At 49.8% G+C, this 26,902-nt stretch overlaps 1 protein-coding gene across 2 annotated transcripts in view; it reads left to right on the top strand.

Moving 5' to 3' along the window:
- TBXAS1 (thromboxane A synthase 1) overlaps positions 1-26,902 on the top strand; it is a 149,592-nt gene that overhangs the window by 120,752 nt on the left and 1,938 nt on the right. Inside the window, exons 10-12 of one of the 2 annotated variants that reach the window (XM_004272141.3) lie at positions 19,212-19,303; positions 24,021-24,158; positions 26,070-26,232. In XM_004272141.3, coding sequence (XP_004272189.1) covers positions 19,212-19,303; positions 24,021-24,158; positions 26,070-26,232 — 393 coding nt within the window. The remainder of the gene's footprint in view (positions 1-19,211; positions 19,304-24,020; positions 24,159-26,069; positions 26,233-26,902) is intronic. The other variant, XM_004272142.3, reaches the window with a different exon arrangement.

Here is a 26,902-nt window from a genome sequence, read left to right as displayed (position 1 = left end):
AAGTGCTGTCCACGAACCAGGATCTCTGCCAACTACAACCCAATGGAGGAGGATTAGTACTGTCCCCATTTTACCGGGTGAGAAACTGAGGCTGAAAGTTAAGTTGGCTACGGTCACACAGCTGGTAAATGGTGAGACACCAGTTCAAATGTGGGCAGTATGGCTCCTGTGTGCTTTTAAGCTCTGTGTCACCTTGGCTTCCAGGGTGGAAGTTTGAAGTGGGAAGCAGGGGGCAGACCCTGGAAAAATTCCCCAGGCTCTCTGCACAGAGCTAGACTTTCTACAGTGTTCCAGAAGCTGTGGGCTTGGGAGGTTAAATGAACAGCCCCGAGCCCGTACTCAGCCTTTATCTTGCAAGCCTTCCCTCGGATATAGCGCAGGGTCCCCGGTGATCCCAGGGTGAACCACTGTGAATCAAAATGCAAGAGGAAGATGCTCTTCCCCTGCGCTTTCCATGGCAGAGCTCAGAGGGCTGGGGGAGCCCAGCACCCGGGTCTCACTTCCACCCACCAACAGAGACTAGAGTTTCAAAACCACACATACTGAGTGAGACGCCAGAGTTCTCGGCGCAGAAGGCTGACCGACAGTTCTGATGGCCCCGGCCAGAGACTGGGTGCATTTTCTTTTGACTGCATTTCACTTTTTTCAACTCGTCTGGCCATTATTCTTACAGGAACCCCCAGGACCAAAGGCTCCTTCCCCGACGACATTCATATAAAGCCTCACCCCGTGTTTCCCAGCTTCATTCGTCATGAATCAGTTTTCAGGGCCTCTGAGCCTTAAACAGTCACCTAATTATAAAACACATGTTTGATTATGACACGATCCTCCCACTAAGATTACTCATCAGAAAGGTAACCCACAGGGATATTAAGAGCTTCCTGAAAGGCGTTCCAGACGTTTTTACTTTAAATCCGTATCACTGTTGCCATATTTTTAATGTATCTTTTATAAAAGCCACTGGGAAAATAAGTAATCTGAGGGGTCCCAAAGATCGGAGCAAGCTGACCAGGCCACCCTTGCCTTGACCTAAGAGATTCTGTGGGTCACAGGCCCTCTTGGAGCTCAGAGGGCAGCGGCACTCATAAAGGAATGGTGTTTCCTCATCAGGCGGTTTTTCTCAATTTTACAAAATTCAACTCCCAAACCAGAAACCCAACCCTACCTAGCATTAGTCTAAGTTTTTGGAAAGGACTCTCTTGTCGTCACTGGGGCAGCACCCACAGCGTCCTGTGAGCTGGGCCGAGAAAACAGTTTTCAGCACGACTTCTGTGGAAGGCGACGGTTCCATGTGGGGTTAACAGGCCTTGAGAAGATCCCGAGGGCGCCCCTCCTTTTGCTGGAGTTTAAGTCCATTTCCTCCTGCCAAGCCCTTAACAGAAATTAAGAGCAGCTTGGCACCATGCTATTTTCAGTAAACTCTGCAAATATACTCACTGGTCTGACCAGGACCCTCAGGGGTGGCCCACTTTGGCCCATTGTTCTCTGAGAAGAGTCCAGAGCCAGCTGGGAGCAGCGAGAGAAGGCGGGTCAGCAGCCTGGGCCGGGGAGCCACCATCCCAAATTCAACTCCAAAGACTATAGGGCAGAGCAGTGGATGCCTGTGGGCCTAGCGCCTCCCCAGATGCTTAGGGACATTAAAGGACGAGGCCACGGAAAACAATACGGCAGAGCGTCCTCATACCTGACACACGAGAGCAGGTGCCACAGAATTCTCTGCTGCTTCCTCTCCCTTCCTGGGAGCCTCGGGGTAAGACTGGGCCTGGCCAGCTGGAGCACCCGGCTGGCACCCGGGGGGACCGTGAGGTCTCTGCATGGCCCCCTCCCCATCTCTCTGGTCTGGGTTTAGGGACACTCAGGACGCACCCAGGTCCTCCCTCTTGTTGGATCCTCCCAGCCGGCCCCTCACGTGCTTCTGCCCGGGCTTATGTCCCGCCTTATGAAGCATCCGCCCCTGTTCCCCTGCTGCGCCTACACATCCCCGAGTGTCCTGCTGAATGAGGAAGGGAAAAGCCCTCCTTTCCTGTTTGTCTTTACCTGGCCTTGTCATGGCCTCTGGAATTGAGGAGACGGGTCCTTCGATGGGCCCTATGAGCCCCTATTTCTGCCAGGCTCCACCCTCTCTCGGCCTACTGACCTTACACACAAACCCTTCCGAGCCTCAGTTTTCTCATCTGTAATAAAAACTCAGTGAGATGATCCGGTGAAACTCACCCCGGGCCGCCCCACAGAACTGGGTCAGTAGTACTCAGCGTAGCTGCGTAACTTCACCCGCCTAGAAAGACAGTGCTGGTCTGCTCTCTGCCCCTCCCCCCACGCCGGGCTCGCCCTCCCTCCCCGACCTTGTCCCCACTTCCCCGCCCCTCACTCAGGGCCTCGGCTCTGGGGGAGACAGAGACCAGCTGCAAGGGCAGCAGCTGGCGTCTGGGGACGCGGGGTGTGCTCTGTCCCGGCACGCCTCTCCTCTTTCATAAACGCACGCATGGGTCCGGCATTTACGGGCAGATACACCAGCTCCAGCACGAGAGCCGCCAACAGCCTGGCCTCCTGGGGGAAGTGGCAGCCGGCCTCCCAGACCCGTCTCCTGTGCAGCGGCCCCGGCCCTCGTGTCCTCCGGGGAGCCCAGCCTCCTTTGTCTGCTGGGAGGTCATCCCACCACCCCTGGTCCTGACCCCTGGGGTGCAGGGTTCTGAGGCTCTCAGCCCTTGAGCTCCTGAGGGCCCGACATCACCCCATCATGGTCAGGAAATAGGGCCCCCCAGACAGACCTTGCCCAGCTCAGCTGTGCCCACCCTCTCAGGGCTGCTTCTCTGTCCCCCGGGTGCTGCCACAAGTCCCCCCACCTGGTCCATGGCGGTGGACTTGGCCCCAGGCTCTCTGCACCTGCGATACTGCAAAAATCCCTCCAGCCAGCTGGTCCCGCCTCCCTCAGGGTCTCCTTGCGCGACACTGTCACCTCTGGTACCTGGAGGGACCCCAGTCTGTCCCCACCTCAAGGTTAAGTCCTTTTGAGAAGCCCCACTCCTGTGCAGGGGGAAATGTAGTCAGGCTGCGAGGCTGATGGAGGCCGTCTGACACAAGCAGCAGACACGGAAGACAAAAGAAACAAATGATTCCTTAAGATCCAAAACAAATTGCCGTAATTAACACGTGCCGCTGCAACCATCCATGGGCTGAGATGCGGTTGGCGCGAGGCAGAGGCATAAACCACAGAGAGCACGCGCTCCAATGAAACGGCAGTAAACGGTGCGGCTGTGAGGGAACTCGTTTCAGTTTTGTTCCAAAACCTTGTTTAAGTGCTTTTATTATTTGTGTGAAAGAAAACAAATGCTTTTTGAAAACCGCTTCAGTATAAGCCTCACCTTCCCTGGGAAGTCTTTCCTAATCCCCCCCACCCCACCCCGGGCAGATGGGGTCCCACGATGGCCCCTCCAAGCTCCCGGGGTACCCACGCTTCCCTCCATCAGAGCCTCAGCAGCGGGGTGTCCCCTGGGCTTCTCTGCCTCTGGGGACCGAGAACTGCCCATCTCCACCCCACCCCTGGGACCATGTTGGGCACACAGCAGGCATTAGGTGACGGCCAGCCCAGCAGAATGATTGTCAAGCCATGGAAGGGGTAGTTTGTAAACATCAAGGGGACCCCAGAGGTTGCTTAGGGGACCCTTGTAGGACAGGGGAAATTCTTGAATGGAAGGGATCTTATTAGCAAGCTCCCAAAAATAAATAAATACTAAAAATAAAAGCATAAAGGTAGGAACACATTAAACAGAACCTTTTATCATGGGAGGGCGGGTGGGGAGTAGTGACTTGCCCTCATGCGGCCACAGTCACCCTTTTGGGATTTGTTCCACGTTAAAAGAACAGCCCAATAGCAGAGGTGAGAAAACCAAAAACGGATAACGAATGTTAGGCCCAGGGTGGGGACTGGGTGGAAGCCCCCCGGGGGCTGGGCAGCTCTGTCCAGATGAGCAGCTGCCTGCTGAAGGGGGCGCTCCTAACTGAAGCCTTTGTTGGATGCTTGGAGGGAAGGAGAGGGGCTTGGGCTGGGAGAACTCATTCCATTCCAGTTCATTCCATGAGACCCTCCCATTCCATGAGAGATGAAGCTCGCAGGTCTCATTTCAGGGAGGCCTCCCGGTGACCTTCTGTCCCTCCCTGCAGGCTTGAGGGGCACACGAGGGAAGGAGGATGGCATGCAGTAGACGTTATCTCTCCCCACGCCCACCCCACAGAGCTGAGCCTTCCACATCCGTAATATGATAAGAGGTGCAGGATGTGCCAGGCCCCTCCTGAGAGGCCTGGTGGGGACCACCTGCAGGCCAGCTGGCAGGAGCCCGGCCGTCTGTCCTTGGCAGCCCCCTTCACCTGGGGCCCCAGCCTGCACCCGGCAGACCAGAGGCTGAGGCTTGAATGCCGCATCTCAGCTACTCTGAACGCAAGGCCCTGAGGCACATGCCAGCTGTGATTTCCTCCCACCCCCAATTTAATTTAAAGGAAAAAAAAAAATTTCCTTCCCAAGAACCTCATTCTTATTTATCCAAACCTACTCCAACAGCTCCCAGAGAAAGGGAAGGATGCTTTTTTGTACCCAGGCCCACAACAGTGGGGAGACTCAAGTTAGCTATTACTCTCAGGCCCATTTTTATTCGCTTTGCCACTGTCGAGGTCACTCTTGGCAAGGAAGCCTTTTCACTAAAAGCCACCAGCTGCAGAAAAGGGGACAAGGCTAAAAGTGCCTCGGGTGGAAGAGGTGAGGAAGAGGTAGGAGGTGGCCCTCAGACAAACCCCAGCTCTCCCAGGGCCTGGTTGTGTGGCCTTGGGCAAGCCACCTGAGCTCCAGAAACCCCGTCTCCTCCTGTGCAAAGTGGGCTCTTGTGAGGACCGGACAAGATGATGGGGAGGTGCTCAGCTCGGTTCCTGGCAGATGGAAGAGTTGAGGTGGGTCTCCAAGAACCAGCCGCCTCTCAGCTGTAGCCCCTGCTGCATCTTCTAGGGTTTATCTTCCAGTTTCTTCCTCCTCTGATGACAGGAGTGGGGACTTCTCACCAGCAGCTCCCCCAAGGCGGCCCCCACTAAATTCTTAATTCTCATCGGCACAACTGTTTCCATCCCTCCTGGGATGACTCCAGGCTTGCAGCTTCTGCTCACAGGGTCACATGTGTCCCAAAGCAGAAGAGTCACAAACCAAACTTCCTAAGAAAACCCCCATATGGCACTTATGAGGAATCCTCACTACAGCCCTCAAGGTGTGGTTTCTCCCCATTTTACAGATGAGCAAGCTGAATGTCGGCATGGCTTTAATAACTTGCTCAGTGTCTTCCAGCTAGATCTGACCAATTCCACGTCTCCACTCTTCCCTGTTTACAATTCTGCCTGCCGGTCCTGAAATTCAAAATCTCAGGAGTTCATTATTTAAAAAAGAGTAAATTGCTCTCTAGACTTTTTTTATAACTTCAAAACGTACTCTTAACTAGAGTTGGGTTTATTTTAAAACTGAGCTGGGTTAATGGATTTTTTAAAGAGTAATAAGTGAGGGGGGACTTCCCTGGCAGTCCAGTGGTTAAGACTTGGTGTTTTCACTGCCGAAGGCCTGGGTTCAATCCCGTGTCAGGGAACTAAGATCTCGCAAGCCGCGTGGCATGGCCAAAAAAAAAAAAACAATTAAGTGAGAATTTCTGTATGGGCAAAAGTAAGGGCAGGTCACCTCACCTCTCTGGGCTGTGGCTGTTCAACGGGACAATGCAAAGGTTAAACTTGTGTCACTTCCAAGTCTCTGCTCTTTTCTCCCAGTCACGTGCCAGCTGAGAGCACTGGGCGACCGACTCTCCTTTCCCCTAAACTGGTCAACAGATATACCTCACTTCCTGCATTTGTTACAATCTGGTACCAAACGCCACTTAAAGCCTCTGGATATCGTTCTTGGGAAAGGAGATGTTTTTTCTTTTTCTATTTCTTTTTTTTTTTGGCTCAGGCCTAGCCCTCCCCGCTTACATCCTGAGCTGTAAAAATGGACTGAGCAGGCAACAGAGAATTTAAAATAAGCTGGGGGGGAAAAAAAATCCTGCTACAATAAATCGCATCACAGTGGCGATCTCTATCTAACCAGAAAATTCTCAGCCCAGACAATGGCTCATTTATTTCCAACAATATTCAATACAACAGAATTCCAGGACAACAAAAGGATTTCTACAGGTTCTTGGAGTTGGTTGTAAAGGGGTGTAACCTACATAGAAAAGAGAGCTGTTCAATTATAGATTCCCAGGCGTGAGGGAGACCTTTGGAAAAAAAAAAAAAAATTGTAAGGTGGTCTGCTGAAAATGTGGCGTCTTCCCCGGGGAGCATCTCACCTCTTGGCAACGCAAGGCCGAAGCACCAGGCCCTGCCCGGGAAGGGCGTTCAGGTGAACATCTGGGTCGACATGGCTACTGGTGGGATGCCGAACGGAGCCCACTGCCCGAGGCCCTCAGATGATACATTTTATAAACATCCAGGCAGGCAGCCTCGCAATACTCCTGGGCTTTACAAATACATTTAGATTCCATGGTCAGCGAGACTATATTCTGAGCATAGGCGGGAAAAAGGCGGCAGGAAACAGGAGGGCAGGGAGGGGTCTGGAAGCAGCCTTCTAAATTTAACATGCAGTTGCTTTTAGGCCAAGTGGATGAAAAATGAATTCCAGTGCTTAAAGCTCTTATCTCTGTTTACCATTTCCCCAAACAGTAAGTGACCCGGACTATGGCTTTTAGACTGAATTATCAACCAAGATGCACACAGGAATGAGGGATGGGATGCTGGGGGCTGGGCCAGGGGGATAAATAGAGCAGGCTGACCGCTGGCTCTCCACCTTCACGTGACATTTCCTCGGCCTGGCAGAGTGACGGGGATCTGATGTCACAGGCTGTCCCTGGGTGGGCCAGGGCGCAGTCATGATGCGTCAGACCACCCCAGACATGGAAGGCACCGTGGAGTCATCCCCCTCCTGTTGATGAGGGATCCATAAATACCCTACAGCGACCTTTTCAGATGCTCAATAACAGCTTTGGAAAATCTCCAGTGGGCATGAGGCTTGCCTGCTTGATCGTTACGTTCTAGTCATTTGAAAATTCTTCCGTATGTCCAGTCAAAATCTGTCTCTCTGGGACTTACTGTTGGGCCTGACTCCATCCTCAGCACCTACATCCTTTTCCTTTGTCACGTGCCTGCCACTCAGGTGACAATGCCCTCACTTCTCCCCTTGGTTTGCTCTGTTCTCCTGAATGCGTTCAGTGTGACTCACAGAAGCATGTCAGTCCTGCCTCACTCTCTCTAGCTCCATCCCTCTCTCCCTGCCCATCCCTTGGCCCCATGGATGCTGGCTTTGGCCTCACTTCCCTCCTCCAGTTGACCGACGCAATGGCCTTTCCCGTCCCTCTGCCACCTTCCCCCAGGCAGCCCTCACGGTTCGGTGCTCAGCTCCGTGCTTTCCTCTCCTACCTCCATCCCAGAGCACTCACGCATCTCTGTGGGCTGAACTGGATGCCAGCCCCTGCTGGGGCCCCCAGCACCGGCCTGCCAAAGCCGAGCTCCTCCTGCAGGAGGGCAGCCTTACCCAGGTCGGTCCTGTCTCCGTCTTTCTTCCAGCCCCCCAGGGATGAAATCTGGAAATCGTTTTTAGGTCTTCATTCCCTGACCCCTTATATCCAGGGATTCACCTCGCCGGTGAGTCATCCTTTCTACCAATGACTCTGGATGTTACTCAGAATTACCTTGGGAGCTTTTACAACCAGACTAATTCCTGTGCCCGGTCCAGACCAATTAAAACGGAATATTTCTGAGTGGGGCCCAAGCATCGGCAGGGAGCAACCGAGAGGGAGACTCACGGCTTGCACTGCTCCCCTCTTTCAACCCCTTTTCCCGTTCTGACAGCTGCCAGTGTCATCAGAGCTCATCACTTTTGCCTGGACTCCTGCTGTCATCTCCTGTTTTATTGCCCTATCCCCCCAACTCTTCCAAATATCCCTCCATGTCAATATCAGATCACAAAATACCATTTTCGGTATGTTACCTCTACTCATCAAAAACCTTCAGTGGCGGGCTTCCCTGGTGGCGCAATGGTTGAGAGTCTGCCTGCCGATGCAGGGGACACGGGTTCGTGCCCCGGTCTGGGAAGATCCCACATGCCGCGGAGCGGCTGGGCCCGTGAGCCATGGCCGCTGAGCCTGCACGTCCAGAGCCTGTGCTCCGCGACGGGAGAGGCCACAACAGTGAGAGGCCCGCGTACCGCAAAAAGAAAAAAAAAAACCTTCAGTGGCTCCCTCTTACCAAAATAACAAATCTCTGAACAAGTAGATGGTTTCCCGAACACATAATAAGTTGTAGGTATGGGACTGTATCTTATCTCCCCTTTCCCTTTTCTCCTCTCCCCCAACGCTCGGCTAAGTGCCTGTCAGGTACTTCACGTCTGTCTGAGGAGTGAACAAAAAATATTTATCTGCAAATTAATTCCATACACTCTTTCCCCAGCGCAGAAAACGGGCTGGGTGCTTTAACTATCATTTACTTAGGGGCTTATTTCTTTAAACATCATATATAATCAACTGTGGACGACCCATGCTAATGGAGAGAACCAAATCCTAAATATTACAAGACAGCAGATAATTCAAAAACTCGAATCTAGTTGATTTGGGAACGTGTTTTATGCTTATGAGGGCTTATGTCTGGTAACTGAGACAATTTTAAAATTAGGTAATTAGATGTGTCTTATTTGTTCCTATCACCATCCCTCCCCCCGACCATACACACTATAGGAATACATAACACAGTTCCCAAAATAATACACTATTTTTTCTCTCAACCTTTTCCTGAAATAGAGATGGTGGTTACATTCCAGCACACTGGAGGGGGCAGGCAGAGGGAAGAAGAGAGGAACCCACAGTGACAGTAAATAGAGGGGACAGGGGTGTCAACGAGCTGCCTTTCAACTAATTCACCGTTAAAATGTAGGCAGTATACACACCAGTTTGTAAACCGTTTACAGTATCTACTAAACCTGACCACACACATCCCCTGTGACCCAGCAATTCCACTCCTAGGTACATACCCAACAGAAACATGACTTATGTTCACTGAAAGCCATATACAAGAATGCCCCGCTTTATTCATAATGGCCCCCAAACTGGGGACAACGCAAATGTCCATCCACAGCTGGAAGGATGAACAGATGTGGAATGGACACACTGCAACTCACACCACACCACCAATGAGTCTCAAAGACACAGCAGTGAACACAGAAAGCAGGTGCAAAAGCCATCGTACTGGATGTTCCATTTACACAAAGCTTTTTAAAAGGCAAGATAACCTCTTGTGTTAGAAGTCAGGATAGTGTTTGCTTTTGGGGGGCTATGACTGGAAGGGGTCACGGGGGCACTTCTGAGGGCTGGAAATATTTTGCATCTTGATCTAGATGCTGGTGACACATCTTTGTGAGAATTGTGAAAATTCACTGAGCGCTACACTTTTGTTTGTGTTCTATTTTTCTGTGTGCATGTTATTCTTCCCGAAAATGTACAGAGGAAAGTAAGGGAGGAATGAAGGGAGGGGAGATAAAAGGAGAGAGGGAGGGCAGTTTAGGCAGCAACGCATGATGGAAAATCCTTGGAATCTGGAATCTGAAGATCTGGGTTTAGTTCTGACTCTGCCATGTACTAGCTGTGTGACCTTGGACGAGCCACTAACCTCTCTGAGTCTGTTTTCTTCATCTATAAAATAGACAACAAAAATGCCCTAGCTGCTTCACAGTGCAGTTGTGAGGACCAAATGGCATAAGGGATGTAAAAATCCTTCAGAAGGCAGTACAGTACTGCAGGAAGGGAAGTACCATTGTTATCACAGATCTCTGCAGACAGGAATTCCTGCAGAGGGTCAGCACCATCAACAAAGCTGAACCCAGGGCCGTTGGCGGGGAGGGCTGACACCGTGGTGTGTGTGTGCGGTTTACGTTCTTTCATTACATCTCCTCACCTAATCCCTTAATGGCCTGGGCCTCAGAGTACAAGAGCACCTGGAATAATCCCTGTGTTTATGTGATATGGGTTCTGTCTCATTCCTTTGAAAGTGGATATAAATAGATGCCATACACACTCTCCTAATTACCTTTTCTAAGGTGGGGGTGCCCGTCTACATCTAAATCTGCCACATTCTTTAGACCGGCACACAGGACTGTCTGGGCATTGGCTAGGCAAGCCAGCCATGTTGAGAGAAAGGAACCCGCCCCATGCCATCCCTCTCGGGTCGCCCCGCCCCACCCCCTTCCCCCACTGCTTCTTGCTCCAGGCCTGAAACAACTCACTCAGAACATCTATGGATGTCAAAGCTGAAGAGTTAGAGCTGGAAGGACCCCAGCACCCCAGTTTAAGAAGTGGTCTGTGAAGAGCCCAGGCCCGGGAACTGCAGGCTTTTCTCCCGGGGTCAGTGGGCAAAAGGGCAAAGCGAGAGCTGCCAGGTTTTCCACGGTAGGGTTTCATCTTCTAGTCTGTGTTCCCCAGAGGAGGAGTGCGAGCGGAAACCTCGATTTTTCCCGTGGCTGTCTTGCCCCGCTGCCCCTTGGCTGGAACCCCAAGTCTCACGGGACTGCAAGTTCCCAGCTTCTAGTGGGCAGGTGAGGGCGGGCATGACCCCGCCCACTGCATGCAACACCAAGTCCAGCACGTGCAGGTGAGCACTTAGCAATACTATCTGATGCTGCTACTTCTTGGGAGGAACAAAACTGAGGCCACCCCCCCCCCACTTCTATTTCCTTTAGGAAAATAAGAAAATACTAATTTCTCTATTAGGTCCCTGAACCTCCAGGAAAAATCTTTTTGAAAGCCATGACATTTTAATTTTCTTTTTCTCATTTAGACTCCATCTCAGCACACACCCAGTGTGAGGTGTACGTGTAGGTGTGAGAGACTCAGTGTGTGTGTGTGTGTGTGTGTGTGTAATTTGCAGAGAAAATGGCACGCAAAAATCCAAATGTAGCAAAGTGAGATTAATAGGCAAGGGCAATATTTCCTACTTAAAAGTATTTATCAGTAGATTTCTCCATAGAGTTCCCTTAACCATTAGGTTTAGCTGCTGCAGTTAAATATTGGTTTATAGAGCCTAAACTAAATGATAGAAAGACTAATAGACCAAGAAACTTAGAAACAAAATTAGCAGCGACTGCCCACTGAAATATCAAATATAGATGAAAAAGTCTCCCTGAAAATTAAAGAACTCTGGATTGAGAACATAAACCATAAGGTAAAGACTCCGTTTGCTTTTTTTGTTTCTATTTTCCCCAGTATTTAAGAGTTAGTACTTTAGTATTTCCCAATATTAAATATTATTTTCAACCTTCTAAGAGCACAGTTACTTGTTTTACAGAATCGGTCCCAGCTGAGGTGAATTCTATCGGATTGTATAATCGCTTTCCTCCTTGACACATCCTTACAGGAGAGTTTAGAACATAGAACAGATGATGAAACATGCTCCCTGCCTCCAAATACGTTTAACCAGAAGTACTGTCTGCTTGTCTGGTACCTTAGTTTCCGGAGACCTTTCACCTTTACCATCTCATTGGCTCTGCTCTGAGAGATGGGTGGGGAAACATCATGACCTGGAACTTAGAGACCAGGTGACCTGTTGATGTTGCCTTGGTGACTGGCCCAAGGCCAGGGCCGCTGGGCAATGGATCCAGGACAGAATCCCTGGCAGGACCTGGTGACCACCCTGAGGCCTGGCCCAGGTCAGGGAGAGAGGCTGCACGGGCATCCTCGTTGGGGGGAGAGGCAGATTGATTTTAAGTTTCCTCCCAATTCGAATTCTGGGTAACATGGCCTGTGCTACAGGCTCCCAAGAGGGCCCTAGGGGATCCATTTTTAACATTATCTTTTGGAACCCCAGACGCTTAAAGTGCTTACTGGCTTGAAATACTCTGCTCAGACCTCCTGAGTCCCCCAACACTCCAGGCCAAGCAGACCCCCTTGGCCCTTACCAGCACAGACAGAGGGCCTGGCATGCCGAGGGTGACAGCACAGGGAGGGCTGGCACAAAGCTCGGCCCCGGCTCCCAGACTCCCACCTGCAAGGACGAGGCTTCTATTTAAACATCTGGGGTGAGCTCACCAGAAAAGAAGCCTTTTCTTCCAAGGAAAAGCACTTTCTTGACTAAACTTCCCTTTCTTTCCCTTTTTCACTTCAAATAAATTCCACCCCCACCCCCAGTTTTAAGTGTTAGTTTTGCTAGACGGCAAAGAGAAATATGCAGCACGCATACAGCACGCCCACCTTTTCCATTTCATTTCCTGACGGCCACGCCCCCCATCAGGTACCATGCCCCCTGCATTCACTCGCATCTGCCCCGGTCCAGGTCGCCCTGCACAGAGGCCTTTCTCTCTCCTGCGCCTGGAGCGCTGCCCTCCGTCCTCCAAGATGCCCCAGAACAGCAGCTCTCCCTGTCAGCCAGCCTGACACAACCATTTTTAATTCTTTAACGCATGTCAGAGTCTTTACATGGGCTCTTCCACACACTATTGCTATTTCAATTTCTATTTAACACCTTACATTTTAATTTGTATTCTCAAACTTTATTTTTTCAGAATAACAATTAATAGTTATTCCAGTTAAACCGATTTTTTTAAGCATGAATAATTTCTATTTCTTCCACCAAGGAGAAAGTAACCACTAATACAGATTTAGTTCTACTATATAGGTATCTTTCTTTTTCTTTCTCAAATTACAAGATTACAGCGTTTTCTTTTTTAGCCTGCCGATGTAGTGGATTACGTTGATTGATTTTTGAAATAGCCTATCATAGCTAGAAGAAATCTCACTTGGCTATAGCACCTTAACCTTTCATGAAGGAAAACTTTAACCTGTACAAATTGTCAGAATAGCTGAGAACCTGTGTACCCATCACCCAGCTTCAACAGATGGCAGCTATGGCCCCTCCAGTTTCCCCACCCTCCCCCACTATCATTGTTTAAAAAATCTCAGACATCGTATACATGTCATCTGCAAACATTTCAGTACATATCTCTAAAAGAAAAGGGCTCTTTTCTAAAACTTGACAACCAGAGGCTTCTCTGGTGGCGCAGCGGTTAAGAATCCGCCTGCCAATGCAGGGCACACGGGTTCAATCCCTGCTCCAGGAAGATCCCACATGCCGTGGAGCAACTAAGCCCACGAGCCACAACTACTGAGCCCACGAGCCACAACTACTGAGGCCGCGTGCCACAACTACTGAAGCCTGCGCGCCTAGAGCCCGTGCTCCGCAACAAGAGAAGCCACCGCAGTGAGACCGCGCACCGCAACGAAGAGTAGCCCCCGCTCGCTGCAACTAGAGAAAGCCCGCGCGCAGCAATGAAGACCCAATGCAGCCAAAAATAAATTTTAAAACTTTCTTAATGCTTTAAGAAAAGCAAAACAAAACAAAACATGACCACCATACTATCCTCACACTAAAACCCGAATGGACCATAATTTCCTAAGTGCACCGAATATCCACTCAGGGTCCAAGGTCCCATGATTGCGTTATAATTTTGTTTTTAGATTGGGTTTGTTTGAACCAGCACCCAAACAAACCCCTCTACTTTTCACTGGCCTTTCTTATTCATCATAAATATCCCCGTTTAGACATCACTTCCTCCTGGCAGCTTCCCCGATCCCAAATGCTGGGATGTGTGTCCCTCGTCTGCTCTCCCACAGCACCTGTGCTCACCACTCTATAACCCGCAGCCCTGGTTTGCATCCTGAGACGGACTGTAACCTATCCGAGGACACGTCGGTGCTAGCACAGTGCCTGGTCAACAGTAGGCACCAGCTCTGCAGGTGAATGAATAAGTAACAAATGAGTTCCCACACGGGACTGCTTCTCCTGCCCCCGCCAAAGCCCCTTCTGTAACATGACCCACGTTCAGTACAATGACTTGCTCAGAAGCCTGTTTCCCCCCAGAGCAGAGACTTACTCATTCTGGGATTCCAAACACCCAGCCTAGCACCTGATACCAGTGGGTGTTCCCTGAGGGGTTGGCTTTTCTACTCCACATTCTATCTGTGTGACTCTGAGCTCACAGCCTTTCCTCTCTGGGTCTCACGTTGCTCATCTCTATAATGAAGAATTTGGATTCAAGATTTCCAAGGTCCTTTTGGGTTCAGTTTGTGATTCGGAGCAGCAGCCCAGCCTCGCAGGGAGTCTCCATTTGCCATACGCTTGCTGCCCTCTGCTGGCAGGATTGGTGCAGGACCCCCCCCCCATCCCGGATTTTCCTGAAAGAACTATAGGCGGGCAAAAACAGGTCCCCAGGGGCGAACTGGTGCTTGAGTGAGTGGGCGCTTGAATTGCATTGCCTCACCTGGATCTGGTTAAAACGTAGAGGCCTGAGCCTTCCCCGACCCCACCCATCCACGCCTCCAGCAGAGAGGATCACTGGGGCAGGTCAGACAGACAGACTCATGCAGTGGTGTCACGCCCTTGGCTGTACAGAACTAGTACCCAGGCCCCCACCTTAGACCAACAATCAAACCCCTGGGGGGCAGGGCTCAAGCACCCTTATATATTAAACGCCACCTGGTCACTTCTAATATTCAACCACATCAAGAACTGCTGGACCAGCACGCTGATGTTGACATGTGTATCTTGAGCCCAAAGCTAAGAAGTGGTGAAAAGCTCATCCGGGGAAAATAAATGAAGACTTGACTTTATAATACAAATTTCCCTTGGCCTAGCTTTAAAAGTTCCCTTTCAAGTACTGACAGCTTCCCAGCCAATTCTGTTTGAGGAACCAATACCATTGACTCATTAGGGATGCTACTCCCAGATCTGGTTTCTTTTTCTTTTTGAGATATATTGAGAGTTCTATATTTTGGTGCACAGTATCACTGTTTTGTTTTGTTTACATTTCTGCATTTGTCAAGACTCCTTTGGTTGCAGATAACAGAATTCAGCTGTCACTAAGTTAGGTCAAAAATGGGAAATTAGGGCTTCCCTGGTGGCGCAGTGGTTGAGAATCTGCCTGCCAATGCAGGGGACACGGGTTCGAGCCCTGGTATGGGAAGATTCCACATGCCGCAGAGCAACTGGGCCCGTGAGCCACAACTACTGAGCCTGCGTGTCTGGAGCCTGTGCTCTGCAACAAGAGAGGCCACAACAGTGGGAGGCCCGCGCACCACGATGAAGAGTGGCCCCCGCACGGCGCAACTAGAGAAAGCCCTCGCACAGAAACGAAGACCCAACACAGCCAAAAATAAATAAATAAATTTGTTAAAAAATAAATAAATAAAGGGAACTTACTGGAAGAGTACTGAGATGCCACCCACAGGGCTACTTGCCAGGAGCAGATGGCAATCAGGACACCAGGAAACGGTCTCTGTCTTTTGCCTCTGCTTCTCCACACATCTAACTCATTGCTTCTTTCTCATGGCAAACGGGTTTTCTGCTCATTAATCCACAAGGCAGAACATGGCCACCAACAGACCATAACTCACCCGTGTTCAGCTTCCACCTGCTGGAGAAAAACTCCTTTCTCCTCTGTCTCAGGTCCAAATGTCCAGGCTGGTGCCCTCGTATCAGAGGCCCACTCTTGGTCCAATCAACCGTGGCCTGTAGGGCTGACTATATAATTTGTCGGACCTGAGGCAAAATGAAAAAAGCGGGGGACAGTGCCATTAACAGTACATATGGGGACTTCCCTGGTGGCGCAGTGCTTAAGAATCCGCCTGCCAATGCAGGGGACACGGGTTTGAGCCCTGGTCCGGGAAGATCCCACATGCCGCAGAGCAACTAAGCCTGTGCACCACAACTACTGAGCCCATGTCCCACAACTACTGAAGTCTGCACGCCTAGAGCCTGTGCTCCGCAACAAGAGAAGCCACCACAATGAGAAGCCTGCGCGCTGCAACAAAGAGCAGCCCCCGCTTGCCACAACTAGAGAAAGCCCGCGAGCAGCAACGAAGACCCAACACAGCCAAAAATAAATAAATTTATAAAAAAAACAACAACAGTGCATATAAAAGTTCTTCCTATCTTCTTTCATCTCTCAAATTATCACAGTGGTTTTTTAATTTTCTATTTAATACCAGTCTAAGTAAAGAAAACTCTAAATTATACATTATTAGCACGAATTTTACCACTCATCTCTGGATCATGCAACACCACAGTTTTAAATGTTAAGATCAGAGCATTTAATGCACATGCAGAATCACTGAATTACATAATTTGTATTTCGTGACTCACGGGACAGAAGAGACAAAGACAAACCAAACTATTGATGACTGGAAGGAGGATGAGAGGGTGCGCCAGGCTTCCCCAAGTGGGCTCGCCCTGGAGTGTGGGGACACGGGGTGGGCTGGGAGAGCCCTGCCCTCTCTGGCCAGCCCGCCAGGCCTATGAATCCTGGGGCAGTGTCTAGGGAAGCGGAGCCAGGCGTCCCCCCCTTCCCACAGGCTCAGCCCCCAACCCACAGTAGGCAGTGACTCTCAGAGATCTTTAAACCTCTGTGCCAGGACACGTGTTGTACCTGGACCAGTGGTGGGCAGAGGCTTTCCCGGGCCGACACAGCCATGGTGCTGCCAGCCCGGGGCAGGGACGGTTGACATGTGCCCACCACGAGATGCTTCAGGGTGAATGCACCCCATTCCTACCCTCTCTGTGCCTGAGCCCAGGCCCCTGTCGGGGGTGACGGGCAACAGTGGTCCAAGGGCAAAGCAGAGACGGGTGGCCGGGCTGGGCCCCAGGCACAGGGGCAAGACAGCAGGCAGCTGAGAACCCATCCTGGGGAGGTGGCCAAAGTGGGACCACCCGTGGGCGAGGCTCCAAGCCCCCAGCACATGCTCCATGGTCCCCTCAGACTCTACTCCCAAAACACAAATTCAAAGATAATGACAATTAGGAATCTCCAGATGGCAACCCACAGAGCATTAAACCCCAAGCACAGGGCCCCTCTCCTTGGCCACGTGTTTATCGGGCCCGCCCTCGTAGCCTGGGATGGAGGTGGAAGTGTAGGGTCGAGAGATAACCCTCTAAAGAAACAGTTCCCAGAAATGAAGATGGAGAATGTTGGAAAAGCCAACTGTTTTCATTTTTGCCCTTCAAATTCGTAAACATTAGACTGCACATGTTCTTTGCAACTGGACTTTTTTTACTCAGTATTTTATGCACATTATTAATGGCCACACTACATTGATGGCTAGACTCCAATAGATTAGCTGAGATATTTACCAGGGACGTCAAGCCTCCACGTGTCCTGGCCCCATCACTCTCCCCTCTGCCCCTCCTGGTCCCCGCATAAAATACTGTGTATTTTATGCACATCACTAATGACCACTGGAATAGAGCCTACGCAGGGCAGCCCTGTGGCGGCTACTGCAGAGCCGGCAAGATGGACTTGCCCCCAAGTGCTGCCCCCTGCTGTCCTGAGAGGGGAGGACAGAAGCAAGCCGACCTCCCAAACTGAAGACTCCTCTTTGATTAGCATTAAGTGATTTAGAAAGATGAGGCTGTCACCTATCAGGCAGGTAACTTCACTCAAGCTCTCTTGGGAGTAGGGAGAGAGGACGGGAGTATCTGGGGGAAATCCTTCCTTGCGGAAACTAGCAGAGCAGCTAATAAGCTTCTATAACCCCACCCTAACTCATCCCACTCACATGCGAGCCCACATCCAGCTTCTCAGTTCACCATCACCTCCTCCTCAGGCCACGGGGTGAGGGCCAGAGGGCGACAGGGTCACCCCAGTGGAAGTCGTCGAGGGGATGCTAGGGTTCCCCAACACGGGGTGCTGGAGTTGTGCTTCTCCACACCTTCCTCCCTAGCAGATGCTGGTAAATCAACATTTACAGCTTTTTACAATCTGATGAGTGAAGACCAAAGCTCACGGTTTTAATTTGTATTTTTCACCATGGCAACTCATATTTGTTCTGTCTTTTGCCTCCTTATTTCCTTTGACCACTTTTCTGATGAGTTTCTTTTCTGACTGATTGATTGTAGCCCTTTGGGTTTTTGTTACCATTGATCCTTTCTAGATGTGGTGATTTTTGTTGTTGTTGCTACTTTATTATTGGTCTTTTAACTTTATGATGTGCCCATTACTACCATGTGACAACCTCTCTGAGCCTCAGTTTCATCATCTAAGAGATGGGAGAACAGCTGTTCCATTGGTTTGCTGGAGCATTAAATTAAGTGTCAACAAAAATGGTCAATAAACAGGGCCATTCCCGGTGGACCAGTGGTTAAGACTCCACGCTTCCACTACAGGGGGTGCGGGTTTGATCCCTGGTCAGGGAACTAAGATCCCACATGCCATGTGGCACGGCCAAAAAATATAAATTAAAAAAAAGAAAAGAATTAATAAACAATCAATAATAAGAACAGAAAAGAGTTTTATTTGAACCAAACTGAGAACTAGCCTCGAAGCCCACTTCCCAGATTACTCTGAGAAACTGTTCTGGAGAAGCAGGGTTTTCAGTCCATTTTTATATCTTCTCAGAACAAGGAACATTAAACGGGTCAGGGTTACATTTCTTCAAGGTTAAAAAAAAAAAAAAAAACCCCAAAAAAAAAACAGACCAGCACGTACACAGCAAATCAACATGGCCTTGGCACCTGGGAAGGGAGACTTATCATTGAAGAAGTACAAGCATTGGCGTCCCAGGAAGAGAGGCATTTAATCTCTATTTTTAACATGGACATTCTTTACTTCTGGTCAGTGTGCCCTTTCCTTTAATAATTAAAGCAGATGTACAATGTATGTTTGGTAAGCCACAAACAGGCTATTTTAGTTAGCATAAAATTCAAGTTAACTCACGTATAAGCCAGATTGGCTTTCCTATATCTCAATATGTAAAAATTTCTTTCCTCATAAGGGAGTGTGTACAGTATGTAGCCTGCCAGATCTTCAGCTCTCAATAAACGCTAGCAGTGCAGCTGCTGCCATTGCTTTACTACAAACTTCTCTGACACTCAAAGGCCCCGCAGTCCCAGGCCTGGCCTGGCCATCTTCAGTGACGGACAGCACTGGGAAACAAGCACGACAGAACGTGCGGAATATTCTGATAGAGTGCTAATCTAGCGCAATGCGCATAGTATCACTTTTCATCTGTGGGTTTCCATTTAAGTCTGTGCAAACATTGGAGCTGGGACTCTGAAGTTAGCAGAAAAGACGGAACACCGTGTGACTCGGTCTAACTCAACATTCTTTGTCACCACCCCTCCATCAGCCGGCCCCTGAGTACCGCCACCTCCAGAAAGACCTGCCCTACCTGGACATGGTGATTGCAGAGACCTTGAGGATGTACCCACCGGCTTTCAGGTAAGCCTATACCGCAGGGCCCCTGCACCCCAGGACCCCTTCAGCATCACTGTTTGGAGTCCTTGTTAGTCCTCAGTCTGTCACCACCTGGGTTATGAAGAATGCTGGACCCAAGCTCCTGGAGGTCGAGGTCTGAAACTTGGGTTTTTTAATCCCCTGGGGCACTGGACGCCATGCCTGACATAGGGTCACCATAGCAATAAATGTCTGGCCTATATTCCTATATGTTACCCATGTTTTCAAAGCGTCATTGGTCTTTTCTTAACATGACCTTCCTCCCCAACCCAAGCTGAACTCTGACCTCCTAGCCCTTAGATGGCTTTTGCTGCTCCCCTGGTCACTTCATTCATTCATTCACCAACTATTTATTGAGCATCTGCTCTGTGGCCCACACTGGAAAATCAGCCAAAACAGATAAAATGCCAGCCCTTGGAGTTGATGTTCCAGGGGAACTTCCAAGGCCTGGGACGCTCCTTCTTATTCTCCAGCACTCCACACCCGTCCCATCCTCAGAGCTCCAATCCAAGACTCACCACTCCAGGAAACCTGGCCAGCCTCACCCATTCCCTGCCTCTCCTCCCCCAGCACTTTGCACGCTAACTCTACTTCATATTATATTTTTGGATAATTCTCAGCTGCTCTGCAACATTTCACCAGTGTGCAGTCATCCAGTCACACCAACCTGTAAGTGCCTTGAGAGCAGGAATCAGGTCTTCTGCTTCTTTCAAACTCCCCCAAAACAAGATGTAATCGAACCAGGCTGGTTCACCCCACGCACAGCAAGCCAAGTGCTGAGATGCTGAGGTTGTCAGCAGAGAAGAGATACATTCACAAGGCAGCCAAGCATGAGGACACGAGAACAAATCTCAGATCTGCCTCCCCGATGGCAAGGGGCGCTGGGTATTTATGGGACAAAGCTGTGGCGCGGTGGGTCCTGGGAGCATGGGAAAAGGTAATGATTGGAGATGAGAAAAAGGTGAGGCAATCGTAGTTCTGCACAGGTGCAGCTAAGCTACAGGCTTCTCCACGGGACCCAAGTTCAGAAAACGTCTGCGTTAGCGCATTCCGAGGATGGAGTTTTGGGCCCTCTGACGTCAAGAGGTCACCAAGCGAACACTCGCGCATGCCCAGTTGGAGGGTCGGTGGTCTTAATCAGTCTCAACTGGCTCAAGCTCCAACTAGACACAGCTGACTCCAAGCTCCTGAAAAACAACTTGGGCAAACATCTTATTGTTTAAGCTACGTGACGCTTGCAGGACACGCAGCTTTTTCTGTAGCAACAATTAAAGTGAGCTTGATCAATGAAGGCAAGTTTAATGGGTCTAACTGATGAGTACTCTTGGTTTCAGAGGCATCCCATGGAGCACAGGGGTCTTCACTTAGGTCCCCAGGCCCTTAGAGAGTGACACATTGCCAGATTTCAGGTTCTAGAAACAGAAGCGACACAAAGCATTTAACTGTGTATCATAAATTCCACTCTGCATCTCTAGGAAGTAATGTACCACAGAAACCATATGGAGATAACTTTTGCCATTTTAAAAAGAGAAAATGTGGATGATTTGTAGGTATCTCAAAATCATATTCCAAACCGAAAATATCATAGAGAGTGTGGTTGTAGATATTGTCCAAAATGTTCAGACCCAGAGCCAATATAGAGAATTCCTGGGGTGTGAGTCAGATCACATCATCCTCAAGCACACATGGTTTCAGTCTCCTGGTCTGGGAGCAGACAAGGAACGCCAGGGCTCGCCTCATTGCTCTCCTGACGCCAGCATTAAGACCTGATTCCACAGGCCTTCCCCGACTTCTTTAGGAGCCGAGCAAACTGTCATCCAATCTTTGTTTCTGAATGATTTATACCAGCTTCCTTCCAAGGGAACTGTGGGCAGCTGCTATACACGTGAAATTCAAAATAAGACATTCAGTGATAAAACAGAACAAAGGCTGTTTAAAGGAAAGAATCCTTTACAGGACCCCAGAGATGGCAGTAACTGGGGTCAGGCTTGGTAGCTGAGACTCCTGGCAGAGAGGGAAACCAGCTGAGTTGAACAGTCATATTCTCTAGTGGGAGGAAAGTGTATAAATTGATCAAAGACACATCATTTCCTGGATCTAAACTCAATCAAGAATTCATCACCTGAGACCTGGTATAGATGACATATTGAGAGACAAAGTCAGCAGTCTCTTCAACACCAAAATTCTGCAGTCAATTCTCCTTCTGACCCTTTATAAACAGCAAAGTGTAAAAGGAAGTCAGTGAAGGCATTGCTCTGGGGAACCAGGATGCTCGTGATCTGAGAGTATCTGGAGGGCAGGACAGGACAGGACAGAAACCAGAGTATCTGGATGAGTTCGTTAAAATTCCCAGTAAAAACATAGAGCCAGTTCTCCATAATGACAGAGTGAGTCTAGACATAAAGTCAAGACAGTCTCGGTCCTGCCCTTAGTTTACTGTGTGATCTTGGGTAAGTTCCAGACTGTTCCGGGCTTCTGTTTCCTGTGTGTTCAGAGGGCACACAACACCTGCTCTGCCTACCCCAGAAGTGTTGGGAGAATCAGTGGGACAGTAGATGTAGAAACGCAGTACCCCTGCAGGCAGTGTGCCGTGTAAGGTATGAAGTAAAGAAAAAGAAGCACAGAGCTTAGAGTTGAATGGCCTGACCCCATGTGGCTCCAGTCTCGGGCAAGCCACACTCTCCCTTCCCCATACCTACTCCACTGGTGTTTTTAATCATATCACTCTGCTGACTTCTGTTATCAAACAACAGAAGTGAGAGAGGCAAGTCATCATTATTCTCACCCAGACAAGAGGCCAATTCGTTTTGGCCCTGGGCATAGGATTTGGGGGTGAACATAGCGACAGTGAGAATTTTATATTTTATTTTACATTATTTTTTTTTTAAGATTTTTTTTGATGTGGACCATTTTTAAAGTCTTTAGTGAATTTGTTATAATACTGCTTCCGTTTTATGTTTTGGTTTTTTGGCCACGAGGCATGTGTGATCTTAGCTCCCCGACCAGGGATCGAACCCATACCCCGTGCACTGGAAGGCAAAGTCTTAACCATGGACCACCAGGGAAATCCCATTACTTTATTAATTTTTAAAAATATGTATTTATTTGGTTGCACCAGGTCTTAGTTGCGGCAGGCAGGCTCCTTAGTTGCAGCAGGCAGGCTCCTTAGCTGTGGCATGCGAACTCTTAGTTGTGGCATGTCTGTGGGATCTAGTTCCCTGACCAGGGTTCGAACCTGGGTCCCCTGCATTGGGAGCACGGAGTCTTAACCACTGCGCCACCAGGGAAGTCCCTACTTTATTATTTTAATCTTAGAAAAATGCTTGGCTTTTCCCAAACACTGACACACTTGACTGACACCTTTATCCATAAAAAACTCAACATGGCCTTTGTGGAAAACATAACAATTCTCACTGAAGTGTTATTAATGTCAACCCAGGAACCCAGGCAGTATAATTCAGCGGATTTTTCTGGCTTTGTATGCAGTCTAGCCAGATAGGAGGCCCAACCACTTACAGAAGGGAAGCCCCCATTTTCCGGCTTTTAGGGGGTCTTGCATCCAGGTCCAAGCTCTTTCTGGTAAAGATGAAAAAGAAGGAAGTCAAAGTATATCCTTATTTGATTGCTCAGAGCTGAGGCTGCGCACGTCAGAGCCCCCTGCCCGCTCTGATTTGAGTAAGAGTGTTTTGTGACTTAGCCCCAAGCACAGAATAATTGCATTAGGAGCTTCGGATCTGAATGGGTGTCTCACAGCCCTGGCCTTTCATGTTCCTGATATATTAAAGGCTCATAATAGAGTGATGAATGCTGCAAGGAGCTGCTGGTACTCTTAATTTCTTTTATAAGCAGGAACAGGGTATAACAGTAATTAGTATAATAACTGTATCTCCTCTGAGATATCTAGGGAAGCCGAGTCCTGCAACTTGAGGTAAAAGCCATCCTAGATTGTTTTTAGTTTTTAAAATAATTATTTATATTTACCAAAATGATACGCTTCTACTTAAAAAAAAAAAAAACACCTAAGAAATACAGAAGAATCCAAAGAAAAAACTGGCACCCCTGGTACCCTGCCAACCTCCACTCCAGCCCCATCCCTTAGAGGAGGTGATGGTAGAAGTTTAGGTATTCTTCCATAAACTTCATGTTCATATGCAAACATATGTAGTCTAGCCTTTTAAAACAAAACATAAATGGGATTATAACATTGCCAGTTGGTAAAATAAACAATCTGACCAAGATGTTTTCCTCCCTAGTAGCAGTTCTCCATAGCGACACAGACAATGAAGGGGAACAGATTTTCAAACCCAAATCTCCTGTAGGTAAAGCGAGGGTGTGTGTGCGGGGAAAGAGGTCCCAGTGGGAATGGGAAGAAGGAGGAGAGGTGGCCGGCGGAATAACCCTGCAAAGCCTCCACTTCCAAGGCACCTGTGCACCGCAACACCAGGCATAAAATGGGCTCTTCAGTCTTGATGGGTGGCTGAAGGAAGGAATGGAGGAACCTAGAGACCACAGGGTCCAGAGCAGCATAGGGTTAATGGCCCAAGAAGGGATGGGATGGGGGGTGGGTCACTATCCCGGCCACGCCGGGAAGAAGGCGGACCCTCCTGTCCCCCAGCCTCATCCCACACTGCAGCATGGCCACCCTGGAGCTCCCCCGTCTCTGCTCTGCCTCAAGGCGGGGGTGACCCATGTGTCCCCGCAGGTTCACACGGGAGGCGGCACAGGACTGCGAGGTGCTGGGGCAGCACATCCCTGCAGGCGCTGTGCTGGAGGTGGCCGTGGGCGCTCTGCACCATGACCCTGAGCACTGGCCACGCCCGGAGACCTTCGACCCTGAGAGGTGAGTACTGCCCCCTTCAAACAGGCCCTGGGGGATGTGAGTGTGGGGGGATTGGAGGCGCCTGCCAGGAGACACAGATTTAGTAAAGTCCCCCAAAACTCAAAAGACATGGCAGTGAGACATTTTTTAGGCATAATTTCTAAAGGAAATAATTGTACCATTTTTAAAAGCCCAAAACATAATCCAGAGATTTAGCATTTCCACAGCACTGCATACAGGTAACAAGACAATTTTTTTTAATAAATCTATTTTAATTATATTTATTTTTGGCTGCATTGGGTCTTCGTTGCTGCGCACGGTCTTTCTCTAGGTGTGGTGAGCAGGGGCTACTCTTCGGTGCGGTGCAAAGGCTTCTCTCATTGCGGTGGCTTCTCTTGTTGCGGAGCACAGGCTCTAGGCGTGCGGGCTTCAGTAGTTGTGGCACACGGGCTCAGTAGTTGTGGCTCGCAGGCTCTAGAGCGCAGGCTCAGTAGTTGTGGCGCACGGGCTTTGTTGCTCTGCGGCATGTGGGATCTTCCCGGATCAGGACTCGAACCCGTGTCCCCTGCATTGGCAGGCGGATTCTTAACCACGGTACCACCAGGGAAGCCCAACAAGGCAATTTCAAATGGGTGTCCACTATTTGTTCCAAGAAACAAGGACACATTTCAGGAATGCATTAAGAAGTAGCAGAATGTTGTTTCCTTTTTTTAAACTTAATGCCTGTTCCAATACAAGAGCATCAACAATTTCTCCAGGAATTCATGAGAACCAGCTACCCTAACATGGTAGACCTGGATCCTCTCTCCTGTCCCCTGCATGGATTTGGTCCATTGTCTAGATCTCATTTCTATACTCCCAATTTAAAGTGTCTGAGCAGGCATCTACACCCCCTCCCCATCAGAGTCGACGGATATCGCTTCCTGGCAAATGGGGGGGCTGGCCAGCCTGCAGCTCTGTTCCCACTGTTAGTGGCTCCAGCTTCCTGTTAATGCGGCCCCAACTCTACAACCTGGTCCCTGGGAAACCATGGGCAGTGGGACCCAGATAAATAACATTCTGCTGCCCAGCAGCTCCTGGAATTATGGTAAATATCAAGAAACATAAACAGCAGCTGCAAGGCTTGCAGCATCACCTTTGAAAACAAAAAGTGCATTAATATGATGTTGAAAAGGTGGGTCAAGGGCTTCTTGGGCCCATAAAGTCCAGAGGTATTAAGAAGGGAGCTGTGGTTGTCACATAGCGTTACTGTCACAGAACACACGTGGCAAATGCTGTCATCTGGGAGCAGATACGGCAATTCATTCCGAAGAATAGCTTTCCAGCGGTCAAATACTGCCACCCCCAGTGGTTCAAGTTTCAGTGTTTAAACCAGAAAGGTGAGTGTGGGCAGGGAGACAGCTGCCCGGCATGGCATCAGGAGACAAACTGGCAGGACATGGCCTCCAGAGGGGTCTGGTGCCCAGGGACTCTGCTTAGGAAGGGGATGCCGGCCAGCCAGTGTCACCCTCTGGCCACTGGGGAAGTTGGAGCCATGGGTGAAGCGAGAGCTGTGGTTTCTTTGAGACTTTCATCCTGGATTCTAGGGAGCCTGCAAAGCTCATTAACAACACAGTGAATTTATCAGGAGAGGCAGAGAGGGCCATGCTGACGATCCGGGTGATTCTACTAATTCAGCGGTGCCTTCGGGGCTTTGCAGGACAGGAGGAGGGGAGCCGCACGGGAGCACATGGATCAGTGGCCACCAGCTCCAAAGCCTTAGGGACTGACCGGTCCAGGAAAAAACAGGATCCTGTAGACCGAGGTGGGGTTTAGGCCTCACGTGGTGGGAGCGTGGCCTCAGATGATGGGGTCCCTCAGCCAGAGCCAGTGGCTGAAGCCCCAGGAAGGGAGGTGGTGACCCAGGCCAACGCTGACCGTGCTGCCCCGTAGGTTCACAGCCGAGGCCCAGCAGCGCCAGCGGCCCTTCACGTACCTGCCGTTCGGGGCAGGTCCCCGGAGCTGCCTCGGGGTGAGACTGGGGCTCTTGGAGGCCAAGCTGACGCTGCTCCACGTCCTGCGCAAGTTCCGGTTCGAAGCCTGTCCCGAGACTCAGGTGAGCCCTGCTGCTCAGGGCGCAGGGGGTGCCCACCCCAGTTCCCTGATGCCTACGGTGGCTTCCCGGCTCTGCGTGAGCTGGGGCGAGTTCCTCAAGCTCTCTGGGTTTCAGTTCCTTGATCTGTAAAAGGAAGTAACAGTAGCAGAAGTAGCACACCTCCTCCCTCTTCTTGTGGGGTGAGGATTGAATCAATCATAAGTGCTCAGATAAGCTCCTGGCACATAACCCGAGTCTGTGTTATCTATTATCATTCTTGTCCTCTGTACAGCAAGGCTGGGCCTCACCATGCTGTAGCTCTCCCCTCTTCAGCAAAGAGAACCCAGTAACCCTGCAGAGTAAATTATATGATTCCCATTCTTCAGATGAGGAGCTAAAATAAAGCTCAGAGAGATTAATAACTTGCCTGACGTCACACAGTTGGACTGCATACTCCTTGAGATCAGGGACCAAAAGACTGTCCTATTCATTGTTGGAGGCTCCAGCACCCAGCTTCAGGCCAGGCATGTGGCAGGTGCCCACTCGGTCATTCAACAAACACTGATGAACAAAGGAATGAATCGCCGGAGAGTGAAGAAATTGAGGTTCAAACCAGATCTCACTCACTCTCAAGCCCTCCCTCTTTCCTCTACATGTAGCAGCCTCTCTGCACAGTATCAGCTGCTCCCCA

The sequence above is a fragment of the Orcinus orca genome, chromosome 9 (assembly GCF_937001465.1).
Source record: "Orcinus orca chromosome 9, mOrcOrc1.1, whole genome shotgun sequence".
Lineage (NCBI taxonomy): Eukaryota > Metazoa > Chordata > Mammalia > Artiodactyla > Delphinidae > Orcinus > Orcinus orca.
This window is presented reverse-complemented; position numbering and strand designations above follow the sequence as displayed.